Genomic DNA, 23,024 nt, shown 5'->3' with positions numbered 1-23,024 from the left:
GCCTAGCCCTCACCCACCCACAGGGTGAACACCCTGACTAGGAGGAAGGGGGGCCTATCCAGCCTACCCACTGTGGTTTTTTTTAAATGCATTTCATCAATCAGGCTGTTTTGTTAGTATTTTTTCATTATTACTTCCTTCTGACTGCAGCCCTGGAATGAGGTCCCTCTGCCCTGTTAAGCGTTTACCTCAACTGGTAAACCTATCCAGTGTCCTCAACTAGGACAAGCCTAGCCTCCACACTGCTGCCCAGTGCGTGCAAGTACAGTGCTATCCCTAACCATATCAGATTACTCCTTGCCAACCTCACCCTGAGGGCCATGGTCCCCTAATGCCCCATAAATTAGCTGATAAGGCTGAATGCCAGATGTCCCATAGCTATTTCTGAGAACTGTACTTAGATCCGCTCACAGTATACCCCTGCTCTACAGGGGTATACTGTTCAATAGAAATTATACAATGGGTGAGGTGACCATTGCCATGTCATGGCATTCTGAATCTATGCATTATAGACCCCTTAGTGTTTCACATATGAATTTTTCTTCTTCTTTTTTTTTTATTTATTTGACAGGTAGAGTCAGAGAGTGAGAAAGAGAGAGACAGAGAGAAAGGTCTTCCTTCTGTTGGTTCACTCCCCAAATGGCTGCTACGGTCGGCGTTGCACCGATCCAAAGCCAGGAGCCAGGTACTTCCTCCTGGTCTCCCATGTGGGTGCAGGGGCCCAAGCACTTGGGCCATCCTCCACTGCCTTCCAGGGCCACAGCGGAGAGCTGGACTGGAAGAGGAGCAACTGGGCCTAGAACCCGGTGCCCATATGGAATTCCAGTGCCACAGGCAGAGGATTAGCCAAGTGGGCCATGGCACCGGCCGACATGAATTTTTCAACTGGCAACTTCACATTATTCCTTGCCAGGATAAGAAAGCAAAAAGCCTAAGACATCAATTTGTCCCTGGAAATCAGGTGAATCGATTGCACTGAATGTTCTGGAATATGTGACATGGCCTTTGCAAACCTTATCCATAAAACATGTAAAAGAACTTTAAAGGCAATTCTGCCTGAAAGAAGGGAGACTGGGCAATTTCCCTAGCGGGATCAATGACCACTACACTAAGATGTCTCCAACTTCCTGCCAGCTCTTTGAGCCTATGGTCGACATATAAGATGAATAATCGGCCGGCGTCGCGGCTCAATAGGCTAGTCCTCCGCCTTGCGGAGCTGGCACACCGGGTTCTAGTCCCGGTCAGGGTGCCGGATTCTTTCCCGGTTGCCCCTCTTCCAGGCCAGCTCTCTGCTGTGGCCAGGGAGTGCAGTGGAGGATGGCCCAAGTGTTTGGGCCCTGCACCCCATGGGAGACCAGGAGAAGCACCTGGCTCCTGCCATCGGATCAGCGCGGTGCGCTGGCCACAGTGCACCAGCCGTGGCAGCCATTGGAGGGTGAACCAACGGCAAAAGGAAGACCTTTCTCTCTCTCTCTCTCTCTCTCTCTCTCTCACTATCCACTCTGCCTGTCAAAAAAAAAAAAAAAAAAAGATGAATAATCAGTATCAATAATGATATGCTTGGGGCTGGCACTGTGGTATCGTGGGTAAAGCCACCACCTCCAGTGCCAGCATCCCATCTGGGCACCAGTTCGAGTCCTGGCTGCTCCACTTCCTATCCAGCTCCCTGCTACGGCCTGGGAAAGCAGTAGAAGATGGCCCAAGCCCTTAGGCCCCTGCACCCGCGTGGGAGACCTGGAAGAAGCTCCTGGTTCCTGGCTTTGTATTGGTGCAGCTCTGGCCTTTGCAGCCAATTGGGGAGTGAATCAGTGGATGGAAGACCTCTCTCTGCCTCTCCTTCTCTCTCTGTGTAACTCTGACTTTCAAGTAAAAATAAATAAATCTTTAAAAAAAAAAAAATAACGATGTGCTCATGCTTTCTGGACATAGCCAAATCCTAGGGCGATGCAGAAACTCACCAAGAAATCAGAAAAGAAATCCAAACCAGACAAATACCCACAACTCTGGGTGGAGAGCACACAAGTAAAATATGTAATGGAAGAAGAAAGGAAAAACAAGGCACATTAATTAAATTTAAAAGGTAATTGTGGCTTTATAAATGGCTGAGCCTGCAGACTGTGCCCTGGGGAGGTACCTGTGAGTTCCTATGCTTCAAGAGGGTGTGGCCACTGTCCTTGGGCCATGAGTCTTAAGTCCTCTCCTCCCGGAAGCCATAAGATGACTCAGGAGATTAAACACTGTTGCCTTGCTGAGTGTTATGTCAGTGCACACACTAATCCCTGGCATGACTGTTGGTGGGAACTGGTGGGAACCACCCCCCCCCCCTTTTAAAGCTTTTATTTAATGAATGCAAACTTCATAGGTACAACTTTAGGAATATAGCAGTTCTTCCCCCCATACCCACCCTCCCACCCCAACTCCTGTCCCACCTCCTATTCCCTCTCCCATCCTATTCTTCATTAAGATTCATTTTTAATTAACTTTATATACAGAGGACCAACTCTTTACTAAATAAAGATTTCAACATAACTAGTCCTGGGTAGACCAGAGTAACTGTGTCTACAGCATAGCTATCTATAACCACGTGGGCAAACCCATCTGGTGCCTCCATAGGCCACAGCAAATGAGAACCCTGAGATCTTCCTGCCATCAAACTTTACTATTCTTAAATGAAGTCTTTTAAAAAATATTCTTAGGATTAACATCCTCATCTGAAAAAAAAATCAACTGTAAAATTTCAAATAGCAAAGTAGCTCTTCCTAAAAATAAACAGGGGTCGGCGCTGTGGTGTAGTGGATAAAGCAGTCGCCTGCAGTGCCAGCATCCCATATAAGCGCCAGTTTGAGACCCGGCGGCTCAACTTCCAATCCAGCTCTCTGCTATGGTCTAGGAAAGCAGTAGAAGATGGCCCAAGTCTTTGGGCCCCTGAACCTGTGTGGAAGACCTGGAAGAAGCTCCTGGCTCCTGGCTCCTGGCTTCAGATTGGCGCAGCTCCGGTTGTTGTGGCCAATTGAGGAGCGAACCAGCGGATGGAAAACTTCTCTCTCTCTGTGCCTCTCCTTCTCTCTCTGTGTAACTCTGACTTTCAAATAAATAAATAAATCTTTTAAAATCAAAAAATAAAATAAAAATAATCAGGCAAGTTTCTGTCAGATAACTCGCAGCATTTGGGGATCACCACAGATTTACTTCCAGATAAGTCATTACTGCCCCATTTTTTTAAAAAAAATGTTTTAAGGTTTATTTATTTATTTGAAAGGCAGAGTTACAGAGAGAGAGGGAGAGACAGACAGAGACAGACAGATCTTCATCTGCTGGTTCACTCCCCAAATGGCTGCAACAACTGGAACTGGGCTGGTCCAAAGAAGCAAGGCGATTCTTCTAGGTCTCCCATGTGGGTTCAAGGGCCCAATTACTTGGGCCATCTTCCACTGCTTTCCCAGGTACGTTAGCATGGAGCTGGAATGGAAGTGGAATGGCCAGGACTTGACTGGCAACCATATAGGATGCTAGTGTGGCAGGCAGTGGCTTTATCCGCTATACCCCAGTGCTGGCCCCATATCCCATTTTTTTTCCCCAAAGGATAATAAAGGAGTATTACAAAGACTAAGTGGTTTGCTCAAGACTACAGGTTTGATATGCTTATTCGGGGTGGAGAGTGTCCTAGAACGGTTAGGTGTGTAATCTAAAAATATGTCCATATGAAATAACAGGAATCTAGAAAAATAATTAACAACAGGACAATTATTTGGTGGCCATTTGGACAGTAGTGATAGCTTTTCCACAGGGAAATGATCTGTACTGAGCAAAAGTGAGAAGAGTTTCTTCCTGGTGGGATGGAGATATCAGAAAGACAGGATGAGAAACTGCTACAGTGCTAACAACTATGTTCCCTAGAGAAGGATGTCTTATGTGACGGTGATGTTGCCACACTGTAAAGTTGATAACCAATAAAACCAAGTCTAAAAGAAAAGAAGGGACATGCGTCTGTTTAGTAGTTAAGCTGTGGGTCACAGGCCAGGCATTGTGGTGCAGTGGGTTACGTCATCACTTGGGATACCCACACCCCATGTCTGCATGCCACTTTGAGACCTGGCTGCTCCACTTCCCATCCAGCTCCCTGCTATTGCACCTGGGAAAGCAGCAGGTGATGGTCTAAGCACTTGAGTTCCTGCCACCCATGTGGGAAACCCAGATATATTTCCTAGCTCCTGGCTTCAGCCTGGTCCAGCTCCAGCTTCATTTGGGAAGTGAGCCATGGGGTGGAAGATCCTGTCACCCAGCCTTTCAAATAAATAAATAAATCTTACAAAAACAAATGAACAAACAAACAACAACAACAACAAAACTCTGCTGGCTGGAATGTCCACATCTTACATTGGGGTACTCGAGTTCTAAGCCTGACTCCAGCTCCTGACCCCAGCTTCCTGCTAATGCGTATCTTGAGAGGCAGTGGTGAAGGCTCAAGCAATTGGGTCCCTGACACCCACGTGGGAGGTCTGGATTGTGCTCCTGGTGTGGTGCTGGCCTTTGAGGGAATCTAGGGGATGAACTAGCAAATGACAGCTCTCTGTCTTTCTGCCTCTCAAATACGTAAATAAAAAATAAATGAAAAGGAAAGGAAAGGAAGAAAAGCACATGTGTACATAGAGACCACAGAATCAGTCCTTAGAAGGGCACATATTCACAAGGACACGCACTGGAAGGGCTTCCACTGCAGGACTGTTGCAACAGGCAGTGGCTGGAACAACTTGTGTGTATATAGCAAAAGGTTGAGAAGGATTCAAATCAAACTGTTCAGAGAGGTTATCCCTCATGGTTAAGAGTGCAAAGAGAGAAAGAGGAGAAGTGTGACGAAAATTTTCACTGTATAGTTGTATAATTCCTTTTGGATAGTTTTATTTTTACATGCATTACTTTTTTATTCTAAAAAAAATGTTAAGGGTTCGGCATTGTGGTGTAGCAGGTAAAACTGCCACCTGTGACCCCAGTATCCCACATGGGTGCCTGTTCAAATCCCAGCTTCTCCACTTCCGATATAGCTCCCTGCTAATGAACCTGGCAGAGCAGCAGATGTGGTCCAAGGCCTTAGGCCTCCACATCTATGTGGGAGACCTGGAAGAAGCTTTGGTCTCCTAGCGTCAGCCTGGCCCATTCTGGCCATTGTGGCCTTTGGAGAGTGAATCAGTGGATGGAAGATAACTCTGTCTCTCTTTTCTCTGTAACTCTGCCTTTCAAATACATAGTTCTTTTTTAAAAATGTTAAAGTATTATTTACAATTTGAAAAAGCTTCAAAAACCTACTATGTTGGGGGAATCACAGAGTGCTGATGTCAAGAGAAGTCTCTGAGGCCCACGTAATCCCGCTCAGCTCCACGCAGCCTCACAGCCTGACTGTCCAAGGGAAAGTGGCCACCTCCAGCTCGCAGGCACTCTGGCCTTGGGATTCACAGCCAGCTCACGGAACCTGCTGCTCCCCAAGGATGTGAGAAATCAAATAAACTTTGTGACTTTCACAATCTGCTCCTGCACTGCTGAATATCAACCACAGCCACACAGCAGGGACTCTGGGAGCCCCTGAATGCTTCTGGTTCATACCAGACCTTGAGCAGTTGGACAGTCAGCCTCAGCAGAGTTCTGAACACAACAGATGAGGTCAGCCCTCAACCAGTGGGTGGCTCGGATGGCGCACTCCCTACTGCAGTGTAGGTGCAGTCTAACGGAACCTCACAGTCCCTGTACAAACATCACCACCAACATCTCCTTTCTGTGGCCATTCTTCCCACCGTCTTAAGAGTCTGAGAAGAGCTATTTACTGACTTTGTGTTTTACGTATTCAAAGGCAAAATGTTTACTCATTTCAGGGAACACAGGGGCTTTTTTTTTTTTTTTTTTTTTTTTGACAGGCAGAGTTAGACAGTGAGAGAGAGACAGAGAAAGGTCTTCCTTCCGTTGGTTCACTCCCCTAATGGCCACTACAGCCAGTGCACTGCGCCAATCCGAAGCCAGGAGCCAGGTGCTTCCTCCTGGTCTCCCATGCGGATGCAGGGCCCAGGCACTTGGGCCATCCTCCACTGCACTCCCGGGCCACAGCAGAGAGCGGGACTGGAAGAGGAGCAATCGGGACTAGAACCCGGGGTGCCGGCGCCGCAGGTGGAGGATTAGCCAAGTGAGCTGCGGCGCCAGCCTACAGGGGCTTCTTTGGCATTACTTTGGTCATAACAGATCAAACATCTTCCTCACTGCACTCTAACCCCTCCACACCTGGCAGACTATTTGGCTTTGCTCCATGCTCCCTCAGACAGATAGAAAGGGTTCTCAGTTCTAGGACCTAGTGTCACTTAATTTTACACAAAGCTCATCGCAACTGGGGAGCACACCTTAGAAAGGCTGCCATCACCTGTGGTTAAAGCCCTGGCGCAGATGGAAAGCCAGAGAAGCATTATAGCCATTCCTATATCCCCCGAAGCACCCAGGGCAATGCCTTCCATGTCTTGCTGAGAGGAGATGAACAATACACAGAACTAGAAAAATTACAGAAACTGAAAGCTAGAAGAAACCCAAAAGGGATGAGTTTCCATCATTCCAGAAGAGAACTTTGGGGCCCAGGTGGTGAACTCTGGATTAGCCCAGGTAACATCAGCTAGAGTCCAGATGCTCCCATTCTGATCCAGGACTCTTTCTTGTCCCCGGCTGCTTGTTAGGCGAATGAATGAATGAATGATGACTTTGTCACACAATTTGTACAACCAAAGGAGGCCAAAAAGGAGGCTAAAGTTAAAGAATCTCACAAATGTAAATGTTTGTGTAGACTGACTATATTTGCCAATTGAACTAAAGTTGTCCACTTTCAGTTGAGTGTTTACTTTTATAGCTTTAGACATATTTTTGGTCATTTAAAATTTTCAACTAATGCATACACACCCTAGAAAAATAAGCCAGGTTTCAAGATAGCGTTAACTCTAATTCCTTTATACTCTACATGATTTGCCTTAAATAATGACATCATCAGATTGAACCTCAAATATTTTTATATTTCTTTACATGTCCATGGTGAAGGATGCAAACTCTTTATGGTCTGTCCTTGCTTCAACAAAAAAGATTTCAAAAAACTAAAATTAACATGACGTAACACGACCACATGATGTTCACTAACCCGATTTTCAAACACACGGTCCTTTAAGAATACAACTTTTGCCCTCCAGATATGTATTTTTTTTAACTAAAATATTGCAGCTTTGGATTTTATTTCTGTCATTTTTTTTTCACTCTCAGAAGGAGAGGTTTGGGAAGGGGAACAGAGAGAAAGAATGGACAAAAGAAAGAGGAAAGTTACAGATTACCCAGGAACTAGGAGGAAGAGGCAATGAAGTTCCTGGGGGAAGAGAGAGAAATGAGCCAAGGCGTGGTCAGGAAACATTTGCCTGTCGGGGCTGCCACTTTCTGCCATGCCCTCCCAAGGCCCTCCCCCTGCCAAGAAGTGAGCTGGCAACCTTACCAATGACCAGGGACAAACAAACAGAAGATAGATAAAGCCGGCACACCCAGATTTAGACTCACCATCCCAGCCAAAACTGAGCCACTTGCTACACACCTACCACAAGCACATGTCACAGAAAAACTGTTCGGAATTTCAATAGGCCTTTTAAAGAGAATCTAGTCTAAACTGTCCTCATCTGTTCCACAGAAAACTAAGACCCAGAGAAATGAAGTCACTTGCCAAGGTCATTCAACAAGACAGAACCAGATCCCAGACTACCAACATGCTATGCACAGCTCTGTCCCCCATGAGCAGTTGAAAAACTCCAGAGCATTAAAAAAAAAAAAAAAAAAAAAAAAAAAAAAAAAAAAAAAACCCAGCTGCATAGAGATGAGGAACAATTACCAAGAGGCACAAAGTAACTTGAAAGCAAACTCACTTGAAATGTGAACTTCACCTCACCTGCCCAAAGCCCGCAGACAGTAAAGCAGCATGGGGCTGTTTAACGGAGTGATAGTTTTCCCAGCAATTTAGTTGTCTCTTTTCCTCCTGTAGCTCTTTTAGCCGACACTGACATTTTTTAATACCTGAAATCTGGAGACTAGCAAATACGTCTATTTCCCCCATGGGCTCACAGAACCCACATTATTTATTATAATTAATCTATCAGATCACTCTAGGTTCTCAAAGTCCTGGGGAAAATGAAATACATTCCACAGAAATCAGTCTTCTCCCCTGACCTGCTCAGGTAACAGAAGTAGGAGAGACTTTGTCAGTCGCCTAAATGCATACTTTGGAAAAATATGATACAAGGAAGTTCCATTCCAAAACTGAGCTTCAAAACAAAGAAGAAAACTTTTTCTTACCCTTAAAAATAACAGAAACAATCGGATCCGGCTTCCCAAATTTTGTTTTAGGGATGTTACTGGCGGATTCCACAATCACCCGAAGCATGGCTGGTCATGGGCAGGAAGCAAGCTTCAGCAAACTGAGTTGGAAGACGCGGGCGGTGGAGCGCCGGGCCGCACCGCCCCGGGGAGTCTCTCGCCCGGCAGAGAGGGAAGGAGAAAGGCAGATGGGTGGACCTCTGGCGGATTATTTACTGAAGGCTGTGTGTAAACTGATACCCAGACTGGAGTCTACACAGTGCAGCAAGCACCGCCTGATGAGTTCGGAAAATGTGGAAGTGAAAAGGACAAAACCTCAACCCAAAGTAATTTTGTGCAACACTTGAAACTAACATGGATTTGAAACTAATAAATGCAGTTTAGGAAATCACCGACATGTGCTGCCTTTTAGCAATAATTCGGGATACCGAATTAATTGGTTTTCTGCCACCCCTTTCATTCCTTTCTGAGTTTCATGAAGTTTTAAAACTTAGTCTTTTTTTTTTTTTTTTTTTGTATTTTACTTTGCGATTTCTTCTCTTGTTAAACACACCCTCTCAATTACCACTTAGGAACGGCTCTAAAAAAAAAGCTGGTGAAAGGCGCCCTCTGCTGTATAGCAAAGGAATAACTGAGTTTATTTCAAGAAAACAATCCAGGCTCCAGGAGTTCATAAAACTGGCGCATTAGGGGTTGATTTTTCAGTTTACAAAAAGGATTCATCGTAGAATTTCTTCAAACATCCCTCAGAAGCGATATCTGGATGCTCCAGTTCTGCTGATCCATCAAATGCTGCTAACAGCCCTCGATGAAAAGCACAAGTGACTTCCTTGCCCCCCCCCCCCCCCCCCCCGCCGGCATGGTACCTGCCCCTTCTAGGGAGGGGTCACAAGGGCACAGTAGCCTGGTGGGGTTTTCAAAAATTGTTTATCATTTATTTTCACCTCCTTGAAAGGCAGAGAGAGAGAGAGAGAGAGAGAGAGAGAGAGAGAATCTCTTCCTTCTACTGCTTCACTCCCCAAATGCCCACAGCAGCCAAGGCTGGCCCAGGTCAAAGAAAGGAGCCCAGAACTCCATCCAGATCTCCCATGTGGTTGGTATGGGCCCAAACACTTAAACCATCATGTAAATGCCTCCCAGGAGGCAGTAGTCGGAAGCTGGATCAGAATCAGAGCAGCAGGGACTGGAACTGGTACTCCGATATGGGATGTGGGTGTCGTAAGTGATGGCTTCACTCAGTGTGCCAAAACGACCCAGGCTGGTGGTTAAGATCACAACAGGAGAGCAGGAGTTAGTGGTCAGCCAGGCCTGAGTGTGAGTTCTAATGCTGCTCTACCACTTGAAGCAACATTATCTTAGCAAGTTTCTTATCCCCTCCCTTTCTCAGTATCCTCATCTGTAAAGTGGAGATGAAAGTTGTCACAAGGTTCTAGAATGTGGCCTGGCATGAGGCATGCAGCAAACACCACGTGTGCACACCAGAAGTTCATGTGTGCTGGTGATTTCATAGCATCACCATTGAGGCAAGTTGGCTTTAAATCAGGATCCATTATGTTTCAGAAGAAAAAGTTAGGACTCCTTAGAGGGAAGAAACACAGGGTTTCTTTTTGTGTCTAAACACACAAACAAGAGCCAACTGTGATCAAACATTTCAAGTGCATTGGAAACATATGGTTTAATTTTCAAGGCTTCTGTCTCAGTGAGTTTCTCAGAGGCTACATAATGCAAGGAACCAATTACTCAGTGCTATTTACATTACTGTAAAGTAGACACAGAGCTTTAGTGGAATATGGTCATTATTTTGGTTTATTTGATTTTTATTTATCCTCTTTGTTGTGATATGTATTTACAGAAAAATGCACACAACATAAATATGGCCATTTAACAAGCTCCAGGTCAAGACAGCGAGCACAGCCAGTACTCCAGGTGTTCTTGGGAGATACCATCCATCATGTCTACTTCCTTCATACCAAGGTAACCACTAGCTTGAATTTTACGGTAGAAAACTCCTTGCTTTTCTGATTTTTTTAAAATAAAAATTCTTTATGATCTCTATATGATCATATGAATTGTTAAATATATTATGAACTTTATATTCACATGTATCCATATATATGTATAGATGAACATATATTCATGCAGTATGAATTCTTTTATATATTATGACCTTTAATTTGTTTTAATAATCTAGTGACGATTTCAGTCTTTACTTATTATTTATTTATTCAGAAGACAGAGTTACAGAGAGATAGATAGAGACCTTCCATCCACTGGTTCAGTCCCCAAATGCCTGTAGTAGCTGGAGCTGGACCAGGTCCAAACCAGGAGCTGGAAACTCAGTCTTCCTTGTGGGATGCAGGAGTCCAATTATCTGAGTCATCAACTGCTGTCTCCCAGGGTATCCATTAGCATGTAGCTGGAACTGGAAGCAGAGCCAGGACTGTAACCCAGGCACTCTGATTTGGGATGTGGGCATCTCAAGTGGTGTCTTAACTACTACACCCAACACTCACCCCATATTATGACCTTTATAGAAATGGAGTCATATAGTATGGATTCTTTTGTGCTTCTTTTATATTTAGGCATTATATTTTGAAATTTGTCAATATGGCTCTACTTCATTCACTGTTATTGCTAAATGGCATTTCACTGTATGAGTGTACTGTATTTTGTTAATCTGTTCTATGTGGATGGACTTTTGGATTGTCCAGGTGTTGGAGCTACTACAAACTGTGCTATTCTGAACATTCTTGTACATGTTTTCTGATAGAGATGCACATGAATATACTTAGGGTCTAACATGGGTAGAATTGCTGAATCAAAGAGTAGATGCATTTCTTCACATTTGCTAGGTAATTCCAAATTACATGAAGTACTTCAAAAAGTTCATGGAAAATGGAATTAAGATATAAGTTTATTTTAGTGCAAAAAAAATTGTAGGCATAAATTCAAGAGGTTCATGGAGGGGGGCAATGTCATGGCATAGCAGGTTAAGCCTCTGCCTGAGATGCCAACATCCTTTATGAGTGCTGGTTCAAGTCTTAGCTGTGCTGTTTCTGATCTAGCTTCCTGATAACACACCTGGGAAAAGCAGCCAAAGATGGCTCAGGCACTTGGACACCTGCCACCCACACGGGAGACCCAGATGGAGTTCCAGGATCTTAGCCTTGGCTTGAGGCTCAGCCTTGGCCATTTTGGCCATTTGGGGAGTGGACCAACGGATGGAAGATCATATCTCTTTCTCTCTCTGTCTTTGTCTCTCTCTCGGCAAATCTGCCTTTCAAATAAATAAATCTTTAAAAGATGGATTCCTGGAGAATGCTAGTATGAAAAAGTATGCATGGATTTCAATTTTTATTGAACCGAAATAAACATATCTTTTAATTTTGTTTTTTCCACATTTTGAAACAACCTTGTATTCCATAGTAGCTGTACTATTTACCTCTCACCAGTGGTGAGACTTCTTGTCTTGCATTGTCACGTTGAGCAACATGAGATTTTCACATATTTTCCAATATACTTAGTATGTATTGGTATTTCACTCGAGTTTTTACTTTGTTTTACTTCTTTATTTGAGAGGGAGATAGAGAACACTCTTGCTCCTACCCTGGTTCACTTTCCAACTGTTGTAATGGCCAGGCTGCAGCCAGAGCTGGAACTCATTCAAGGTCTCCCATGTGGGTGGCAGGGACCCAACTACTTAAGCCATCACCTCTGCCCCTCACTGTCTTCATTGGCAGTAAGCTGGAATCAAGAACCAGAGCCACATATGGAACCCAAGTACTTTAATACATGACATGGGTGTTTTAACTACTAGGTCAAATGCCTGCTCCTTTGGGGTTTTAACTTGCATTTTATCTATTCAGGTAAGATAAAATACGACCTTTAACCTTACATGATATAGGTAAAAAAGATTAAACAATATCTAGAAATAAAAAAGAAAATAAAATAGGCACGTGGATTAGGACATATGGAAGAATATGATCTCAGAGTACAAAATAATTTTTTAAGATTTATTTATTTTGAAAGATTTACAGAGAAAGAGGTAGAGACAGAGAGAGAGAGATCTTCCTTCTGCTAGTTCACTCCCCAGATAGCTACAACAGCCAGCACTGGGCCAGGCCGAAATCGCCAGGAGCTTCATCTGGGTGTCCCATGTGGGTTTAGGGGCCAACCACTTGGGCCACCTTCTGCTGATTTCCCCAGGCCATTAGCAGGGAGCTGGGTCAGAAGCAGAGCAGCCAGAACTTGAATTGGTGTCCACATGGGATGCCACTGTCGCTTGTGGTAGCCTTACCCACTCTGCCGCAGTGCTGCTCCCAAGAAAGGATTTCTTACTAGGGAAAAATATACTAATCATACAGGAGATACTAGTAAGTTCAATTCTGTTAAAATCACAACCTACAAAGCTCAAGTATTTGGAGCACATCCACAGCTCCAGCAAATTAGTAAGAAAAACAGAGAATTTGAAGGAAAACTAGGTAAAAGATTTGAACAAACACTTCACAAGTTAGAAAATGTAAATATGAAAAGATACTTAACATTAGTAGTTATCAGAAAATTGCAAACTAAAACTCCAATGAGATACTGTTTTATACTCACCAGATGGGCAAATATGTAAAAATCTAACGTAGCTAAGTGTGACAAAAAATGTCGACCAACAGGAAGTCTCATACACTGCTGGTGAGAGTGTAACCAGCAGTAAATTCTTACAGACGTTCCGCCCTTATTATTATAAGCTGCACTGATGTCTGTTGTGCTTCTTCCTCCCCAATTCTCGTGCCTACTTTATTTTCCCTTTTATTTCTACATTGGCTAAGCCTTTTATTATAATATGGAGTAGGGGTACATCTGTACTTTTTTCTGCTCGTGTGCACTTCGTAACATCACCTATTCTCTTTGCATCTGTCTTATTTAGAATTCCATGTCTTTCTCTTTCTTGGTTTACTTTCTTGTATTGCTGAAACATAGACCTTCCCTGGCTGAATAGCTTTATTCTATTCTCATATTTAATCGACAGCTTGGCTGGCACAGAATTCCAAGTTCGAAAGCGTTTTCTCCATTGTCTTCTGGCTTCCCGTGCAGCTGCCCCATCTCTAGGACAGTATTACATATCTCCACCTGCTGCTGTGGGACACGCAGGGCTTCTCTCTGAGAAGCAGGTTGCTCTCTATGCCATAAGCGGCAGATGTAGCCCCGGGACTGGTTTCAGTGGAACACTGGAGTGCTGTAGAAGCTGCAGTACATCACCCAGATCCTCTTCCAGGAATAAGAAGTTACAGCACTCAGCTGTTGGGAGAGCTGCCGAAGACATGGCTCAGTTGTCAGCTCTCTGGGAATCGCCCACACTAAAGAAAACTGCATCACCCAAGGTCATGCTTCCCTCCAGCAGTCGGCCCCCAGTGACTGATGGGTGCAGGGTTGCAGAGGCCTGGCCCCCCTGCCCCAAACGGTGGCAGTTTGCAGGGGCGCACTCCCTGTGGGGTCAGCTGAGGATGACATTGGGACTGTATCCCTTCAAACCTTGCTTCTTTTTCTCTTCCCTTCAGTGGTGCTGATCTTGCTAAGTACAGCCAAGTTTGGCTCGAAGAATGCCTCTGGGAAGCAAGTCCTCACATAACAAAATGCAACCTCACTCACTAGGGAAACAAACTGAAAGTTTAAATTAGGAATTTGCCTTTGTAACAAACAGCTGAGTCTCAGCGAATCACAGTAGCCAAGCTTCTATCAATTACAGGCAACCAACTGTTCAAACCTTGTTGAAATAAGACAAGCGACAAGGCATAACTAATCCGACTGTCTCTGAACCTCATTTCTATGTTCTGTACATCACTTCCTTTTCTGGCTATTAATGTACCCTGCACATACGGTGGGGTGGAGCACTCTGAACCATTAGGCCATATTGCTGCCCAATTCCAGAAGGCAATTCAAGCCAATTAATATCTGTGAGACTGTATTTGTTGTAATTTCATCTTTTAACAATCTCAAGAATACTTCCTAAGAAATGTCCTGTACACTTACTAATCACAGTCTCAGAATTTTTCCAGAGAAACACACCTGCCACAGCTAGTACTAAGAGAGTTCCAAGAAAGCAGCTCTTAGGATGGGACCTAGGGGCTTGATCACCCGCCAGCTAACTGGCAACGAAGACCCTGTCACCAGGGGTAGGCGGATCACTGGTTGTAGAAAGTGCCAGCAGTGAACTGGGCTGATCTACTCATGGAAGGGAATGCATCAGCTGGTATGAGTTATCAGTTAGTTAAAATAGACGGAGGACAAAGGAACTCTAAGGACTTGCATGTGGGTGGCTATTGCTGAAATCGGAGTCATAAAAGGCAAAGAGTGACTAATGACCAATAACGAGCTGAGAATGAAAGCTAGCAGGCCTCCTCTCCTGCAGCAGGAGGGCAGAGGAAGCTCAAGGACAGCACCAGAATTTAGTCTTAAAAAAAAAGAAAGACAGACTCCAAAGAAGGTTGAGCACCCAACCAAGGTAAGTCTAATACGTGAAAGCCAAGGCCCTGGTGGGAAAGAACGAGACCCTGATACATGGGAGGAGAACGTCTGCTTGGATCCCCAGGTGTCCCTGAAGTCTCTGAGCTGCAGAAGCATCTGCGCCTGTCAGCAGCGTGGAAGTGACGCGGAGGCCTTTCTCCTGCATGAAAACCTCGCCCCTTCCCATCGGCTGTCTCCTCCCTTCTTAGCCACCAGGTGAATACCTAGGGTGAAGTCCCAACATAGCTTTGCTGAGGATGTACTAGCCTGCTGAAGACAGGAAGGGACTACACCCAAACCAAACTACAGGAGCTGGAAGAGTACACATCAGAGTCTGTTCCAAGGGTGCTGGAATAAAAGGAAGTACAGAATATAAATTTGGATAGGACAGAGTTTATCAAAATGGCTGCTCTCTCCCAGGATCCTGGATTTCACACCTTCCAAAGACCCCAGAGATGATATGAACACACTGCTAGGATGGCTCCTAGAACCATGGAACCATAGTGGCCCACCTCCACTTAGGAAGAAATATCTTATAATTAGGAAGAACATATCTGGATTTCTCTGGCTGATGGGAGAAAATAGAGATTAAAATGTTTAAAGAAGTAAGCATGATGGAGTGGGTATACTATGTAAGGTAAGAAACCTCACAGGTGATTGTCCTGTAAGGGCCGAGAGGACACATCGCTTATCAGTGCAATAGAGAACGTGTGGGTGGAAGGACACCAGCTTCACTAAGAAGTTCATTCCGCTGTAGGCCAGGACTGAGGTCAGAGATCCTGGTGGAGAGGCCTAGGGGCTGGAGTTGTGGCATAGCATGTTAAGCCTCCATCTGCAACACAGACATCCCCTATGGGCACTGGTTTGAGACCTGGCTGCTCCACCTCTGATCCAACTCCCTGCTAATGCACCTGGGAAAGCTGTGGAAGATGACCCAAGAGCTTGAGCCCCTGCCACCCATGTGGGAGACCCAGATGAAGCTTCTGGCTGCTGGCCGGCCTGGCCTAGCCTTAGCCATTACAGCCATTCAGGGAGTGAACCAGTGGATGGAAGACTTCTGTCTATGTCTCTCCTTCCAAATAAATTAATTAATTAAAAAAAAAAAAGAACTAGCCTAATAGCAAAGAGGATAATGAGACCCCCCCCCAAAAAAATAGAGGCCCGGGGACAATGCCTCACTATCCGAAGCTGGGTGCGAGCAATGATCATAATAAACACCTTGGAATAGTGTCCAAACTATTGTACATAGAATCATGGAGATGATTAACAGAACAGCATTCTAGGGCAAAATAGATAAACAGTGAATTGGGTTCTGCTCAGTCAATAAAATCAAAATAAATTAGAAGGCTGAGGACAGTTGCCCTGTAGTGGGCACATTCCCGTGCCCATTTTCCAGCTCTGATCCAGGACATGGAATGCATTGACTAAAGGAAAGTTCAGATCTTACACCTCACAGCAGTGCACTTCTTAATGATTTCTCTAGCCCATCTCCAAAGGGACCCATGATCATTTACCAGAGTAACTGTAGAGTAGATAAGGGGAATGTTCAAATGTTTAGAAGTCCTTTGGCTAGAAGTCTTACATTGACACACTGATATCAAGAGACCTAAAATATCACCATGTCCATCACTCTCCAGAATGGGAGCACATGGAAGTCAGTTATAACTGCAGACATTTTTTTCCCTTAAGATTTATTTTTATTTGAAAGGCAGAGTTATGGGGGGTGAGGGTAGAGAGAGAGAGAGAGAGAGACAGAGAGAGATTCTGTCTGCTGGTTCACTCCTTAAATGGCTGCAACAGCTGAAGCCGGGCCAGGCCAAAGATCTATCTGGGTGGGAGGGGCCCAAGCACTTCTGCTGCTGCTTTCCTAAGCACATTAGCAAGGAGTAGGATCAGAAGTGGAGCAGCAGGGACTTGAACAAGCACTGATAATGGATGCTGGCATTCCAGGCTGCAGCTTGATCTGCTGAGCCACAGTGCAGGCCTCCTAACTGGAGTCTTGACCCAGGTTATGGCTCATAGTAGATCCACAGGGTCACCTGGTAGCCATTTCTCCAGCCCCTGGAATACACCACTGTACTAGACATATTTCATCATTAGCATAGCCACCACAGGTCCTTGGTCTAAGAGTGAAAGCCTTTGTCATGGGGATATCCTTTCCCTTTCACAGAAAATGCCCCTTTCCAAGAACATGCCTTTTGGTAATCTCCATCTCAGAGTTTGTTTCCCAGGGAATCCCATTTAAGAGAAAAGAAATGAGGTAAGCCACGTGGAAGCATAACCTAGAGAAAGCTGACTAATACAGTAACTGACACACCATTCCTGGGGCCTGCAAATTTTCAGACTTGACAAAGTATTTGAAGCAAATAATGAGTGAATGTGGGGAGCAACTGAGACTAGACTAAGTTACTGGAATTAAGACTTATTCTGTGCCTCTGCTCTCCCACAATATGGCGCTGGGGAGGAGTAAACTTCTACGCAGCTGCCTCTCGCCAATTTGACTGATAAGCTGCAGGAGCTAATCCTGCTCCTGATTGGAGGAGAGCAGCGTGCTTGGCGTGTGGGTAGCAGAGTTGGGATTGGTGGAAGAGGACTATAAAGGAGGAGAGAGACAACATGCACCAGGAACATCTGAAGGAACACCTGAGCAGCCCCCGAGAGAGCCGGCCGGTGGTGTGCCGCTCCTTCGCGGAAGCGGGGAAAGTGGCAGGGGGTGCTGCCCCTCCACAGAGGTGGAGGGGCTGGCAGGCAACCCGGGAAGGACCAGCAGCAAACCTGGGAAATCCAAGCAGACAAAAGAACAGTGCAGGGTCTAGTGTCGTTCCTCCGCGAATGGGGGAGCGACAAGTGAATATAAAACATGATGAAATTATGTAATGAGAAGGGCATTTTATCTCTGTGGTACTCTTCCCCCAAATCTATAACCCTGGCCTAATGATGAGAAAATACCAGACAAACGCCTTCAGAAGTGTGAAGGCATCAAAAACAATAGTCACAGATTTTAAAGAGATTAAGGAGACATAAGGACCAAATGTAAGATTATATCCTGGATTGGACCCTGATCCTGGAGCAAAGAAGAGAAATCAGGCAAAATCCAAATAAAGTCTGTGTTAGGTAATAGTGTTGTACAAATGTTCATATCTTAGTTTTGACAGATGTGCCATGAATACACAAGATGTTAACACTGGGGTGGTGGTAGGGCTGATGGGGAGAGGTGGGTATTGTGGCACACATTAAGCTGCCATTTTTGACACCCACATCCCACATCAGAGTGCTAGTTGTAGTCTAGCTTCCTGCTAATGCACCTGGGAAGGCAGCAAAAGATAGGTCGGGTGCTTGGGCCCCTGCCACCCATGTGGGAGTCCAGGATGGAGTTCTTGGCTTTTGGCTTCAGCCTGGCCCAGGTCCAGTTGTTGCAACTATTTGGGGAGTGAACCAGTAGATGGCAGATTGTTCTCGCTGTCTGTCTCTTCCTGTCTTTCTGTCACTCTGCCTTTCAGATAAATATTTTTTAAAAAACATTAGTGGAAACCGAGTGAGAGTTATAGATGTTGTATGTGCTCTTTGCAAGTTATCTGTGAATCTAAAATTACTCTGATTTGTTTAGTACACATATATTGAAAAGTTACAATGTAGGCCATAAATATGTGTTATTGTTAAAAAATTAAATAACTCCAACATAAAACTTAGAGTAAAACTAAGAAGAAGTAAAATATGGGAGCCGGTGCTGTGGCTCACTTGGTTAATCCTCCACCTGCGGCGCCGGCATCCCATATGGGCACTGGGTTCTGGTCCCGGTTGCTCCTCTTCCAGTCCAGCTCTCTGCTGTGGCCCGGGAAGGCAGTGGAGGATGGCCCAAGTGCTTGGGCCCCTGCACCCACATGGGAGACCAGGAAAAAGCACCTGGCTCCTGGCTTCGGATCGGCGCAGTGCCGGCTTTGGTGGCCATTTGGGGAGTGAACCAACAGAAGGAAGACCTTTCTCTCTGTCCCTCTCTCACTGTCTATAACTCTACCTGTCAAATAAAAACCAAAAAAAAAAAAAAAAAAAAAGAAGTAAAATATTTAAAGATCAGCATAGAAATATAAGGAAGAAAACCTCAAAATGGGAATAATTGGATAAGGTTTATGAAAATACCCAATTGAGGCCGGCGCCATGGCTCACTAGGCTAATCCTCCGCCTTGCGGCACCGGCACACCGGGTTCTAGTCCCGGTCGGGGCGCCGGATTCTGTCCGGTTGCCCCTCTTCCAGGCCAGCTCTCTGCTGTGGCCCCGGAGTGCAGTGGAGGATGGCCCAGGTGCTTGGGCCCTGCACCCCATGGGAGACCAGGATAAGTACCTGGCTCCTGCCATTGGATCAGCGCGGTGCGCCAGCCATTGGAGGGTGAACCAATGGCAAAGGAAGACCTTTCTCTCTGTCTCTCTCTCTCTCACTGTCCACTCTGCTTGTCAAAAAAAAAAAAAAAAAAAAGAAAAAGAAAATACCCAACTGAGTCATATGCCTATGTCCACATAAAAATCTGCACATGGACGTTTATAGTAACTTGGAAGCAATGAAGATGCCCCTCAGTAGATAAATGGTTAAATGAACTATGATACATTCAGACAATGGGATATTCTTTAGTGCTAAAGAAAAATAAGGTATCAGAGCCAGCGCTGTGGCGTAGCGGGTAAAGCCGCTGCCTGCAGTGCCGGCATCCCGTGTGGGCACTGGTTCGAGTCCAGCTGTTCCACTTCTGATCTAGCTCTCTGCTATGGCCTCAGAAAGCCATGGAAGATGGCCAAGTCCTTGGGGCCCTGCACCCACATGGGAAACCTGGAGGAAGCTCCTGGCTCCTGGATTCAGATAGGTGCAGCTCCAGCTGTTGCAGCCAATTGAAGAGTGAACCAGCAGATGGAAGACCTCTTTCTCTCTCTCTCTCTCTCTCTCTCTCTCTCTCTCTCTGCCTCTTCTCTCTCTGTGTAACTCTGGCTTTCAAATAAATAAATAAATCTTAAAAAAAAAAGAAAAGAAAAAAGAAGGTATCAAGATGAAAAACCACAGAAGAACCTTAAATGTGTATCCCTAAGTGACAGATGCCAATCTGAAGACTATATCCTGATTACCACCAAATGACATTCTGGGAAAAGCAAAACTATGGGTCAATAAAGATCAGTGGTTATCAGGGGTTACAAGGGTTGAAACTACTGCATTTTGTATGCTATCATAATGGTGGATACTCATCTTCACACATTTGTTTAAACCTCTAGATTGTACAACACCAGGAGAGAACACTAATGTGAACTTTGGGCTCCAGGTGATAGTGATGTGTTGATGCAGCTCAGTGAGTACAACAGCGTACAACCGTAGGAAGGGCGGGCATTCATCACAGGGAACTCTGGAGATGGTGGTGGTGATGTACAGGAGCTCTGTACTTGACACTCAGCTTTGCTGTGAGCTTAAAACCACTCTAAAAGTAGTCTTTTGGGGGGGGAACCCCAGAATGTCTGCTTCATTAATTAGTAAGTTTTTTTTTAAGATTTATTTATTTACTTGAAAGAATTACACAGAGAAAGAGAGGCAGAGAGAGAGAGAGAGGGAGAGAGAGAGGCCTTCCATCCACTGGTTCACTCCCCAGATGGCCGCAACAGCTGGAGCTGTGCCGATCCGAAGCCAGGAGTCAGGAGCTTCTTCCAGGTCTCCTACATGGGTGCAGGGGCCCAAGGGCTTGGGTCATCTTCCACTGCTTTCCCAGCCATAGCAGTGAGCTGGATCAGAAGTGGAGCAGGCTGGTGCCGCGGCTCAATAGGCTAATCCTCTGCCTTGCGGCGCCGGCACACTGGGTTCTAGTCCCGGTTGGGGCGCCGAATTCTGTCCCGGTTGCCCCTCTTCCAGGCCAGCTCTCTGCCGTGGCCCGGGAAGGCAGTGGAGGATGGCCCAAGTGCTTGGGCCCTGCACCCCATGGGAGACCAGGAGAAGTACCTGGCTCCTGCCTTCGGATCAGCGTGGTGCGCCGCCTGCAGCGCGCTGGCCACAGCGGCCATTGGAGGGTGAACCAATGGCAAAGGAAGACCTTTCTCTCTGTCTCTCTCTCTCATTGTCCACTCTGCCTGTCAAAAAAAAAAAAAAAAAAAAAAAAGTGGAGCAGTCAGGACTCAAACCTGTGCCCAATGGGATGCCAGCACTGCAGGCGGCAGCTTTACCTATTACGCCACAGCACTGGCCCAAGTTTTTAGTATTCATAGACTATCAATTTCATTTCAAAGAACTTATAATTAGATTTTGCACTATGAAGGAAGTCCTGAATATGTATAACTATCAAGAAGTCACACTCCATCATAAGATACTCAACAATCCAAATTCCCAACAACATAATTATTTAAAATCTTTTCATAATTTTACAGCAAAAATATTATTTTAAATGTGGCATAGGGTACATTTAAGCATGTTTGATGTGATATATACAAAAGTAGGACCATGTGAAATTCTTAAGCAAGCCATGAAAAGGATTAACTCCTCAATCCCTAGTATTTCCTGGAGTTGTCTATTTGGCGCTGATACACATACCACTGACTAAACAGAGGCAGGAGAGGGGGAGCTGCATGCTAAAGTAGTGCACAGTAAAAGGACCAAGAGGATCTTTTAAGAGCTTTGCAATGGCTGTGCCGTGGAAGAAACACCACCATCCTCACCCTCATCCTCAGGAATAAACATTTGAGAAGAAATTTAGGAGACTTGTGCAGTAGTAAAGGGGTAGAAAAACTGACAGCTGAGGAGTGTGGCCTGGATTCGGAATGTCTCTCCCCAGGAGCTCAGGGAAACCTCATTCTGGAGGAATAAAATGAGGGTTGAGACTTGGACTCCAGGAGGAAACACAAGCTGTGTTTCACAGAAAAGTAAGAGCTTTACGACATGCAGAGTAGGAGAGAATAGGAAACAAGGCAGGCACCAGGATTGGTAGGGTTTAGGGAAGGGAGGAGATGCTCAGAGCCTGGCGTCGGTAAGCTCCAGTCTGCAGTGTGTGCATGGGTGTTGCGTGAGTGTGTGCTTGCCTGTGAGTGTGTGTGTGCTGGGCACTTGAGGGGGATGACTCACTTGTGGGATATGGAGGTGAATGCCTGCCTTGGAGGCTACATGACTGCACATGGAGGTCCCAGTGTACCATCCCAGCTAGCTTGCTAATCAACAACCCTGTCACTGCTCTTCTTCCTTCCACCTCTGGCCCAGGAACAGCCTTCTAGGCTCCTGTTCACAGACTGCTCCTGCCACAGTGCCTCACCTGAGTCAACTCCTTTGGTCCTAGCAATGAATAACCCTGTGAGGTAGCTTCTATAACCTTCACTTGATAGATGAGGAAACAGAAGCCCAGAAAGTTGATATAACTTGCTAGAAGATTTTTTTTTTTTTTTGACAGGCAGAGTGGACAGTGAGAGAGAGAGAGAGACAGAGAGAAAGGTCTTGCTTTTGCCGTTGGTTCACCCCCAATGGCTGCTGCGGCCGGCGCGCTGCAGCCGGTGCACCACGCTGATCCGAAGCCAGGAGTCAGGTGCTTCTTCCTGGTCTCTCATGCGGGTGCAGGGCCCTAGGACTTGAGCCATCCTCCACTGCACCCCCGGGCCACAGCAGAGAGCTGGACTGGAAGAGGAACAACTGGGACAGAATCCGGTGCCCCGACCAGGACTAGAATCCGGGGTGCCGGAGCCGCAGGTGGAGGATTAGCCTAGTGAGCTGTGGCGCTGGCCTAGAAGATAGTTAATAAATGGCAAAACTGGGACTCCAACCCAGGCAGCTTGGGTTGGACTTCCCCACGGCACTCTATTGGGATGCACCATACCATATGTTTGGCATCATCCAGATGAGCTGGAATCCATGAAGTCCAACATGAATATTGCTAAGACGTGTGTATTGGGTTGAATAATGCCCCCTCCCCAAGCTCATATCCATCTGGAACCTATGAATGTGACTATATTTGGAAACAGAGTGTTACAGATGTAATCAAGCTAAGATGAGGTCCTACTAGATTAGGGTGGGCCCTAACTCCAATTTGACTAGCAACCTTACTTGAAGGACATTTAGAAATACTGTCAAAGACATGCAAGGAGAAAGCTATGTGCCTACAGAGGCAGAGAAGACAATGATGCATTCAAGTCAAAGAATGCCAGAAGTTGCTGGCAACCACCAA

The 23,024-nt window shown here is 45.6% G+C and overlaps 1 protein-coding gene across 8 annotated transcripts in view; it reads right to left on the bottom strand.

Annotated features, from left to right (window-relative positions):
- The window catches only part of MYOF (myoferlin), a 176,003-nt gene that overhangs the window by 151,447 nt on the left and 1,532 nt on the right, over window positions 1–23,024 (bottom strand). For 7 of the 8 annotated variants that reach the window (XM_070057607.1, XM_070057609.1, XM_008270211.4 and 4 more), the window contains exon 1: window positions 8,347–8,695. The exons of the other annotated variant lie outside the window; for it this stretch is intronic. In XM_070057607.1, the coding sequence (XP_069913708.1) occupies window positions 8,347–8,434 (88 nt within the window). In that variant the 5' untranslated portion in view covers window positions 8,435–8,695. Of the gene's footprint in view, window positions 1–8,346; window positions 8,696–23,024 lie in introns of those variants that run through there. 8 annotated transcript variants of the gene reach the window in all.

Source organism: Oryctolagus cuniculus, chromosome 15, assembly GCF_964237555.1.
Source record: "Oryctolagus cuniculus chromosome 15, mOryCun1.1, whole genome shotgun sequence".
Lineage (NCBI taxonomy): Eukaryota > Metazoa > Chordata > Mammalia > Lagomorpha > Leporidae > Oryctolagus > Oryctolagus cuniculus.
This window is presented reverse-complemented; position numbering and strand designations above follow the sequence as displayed.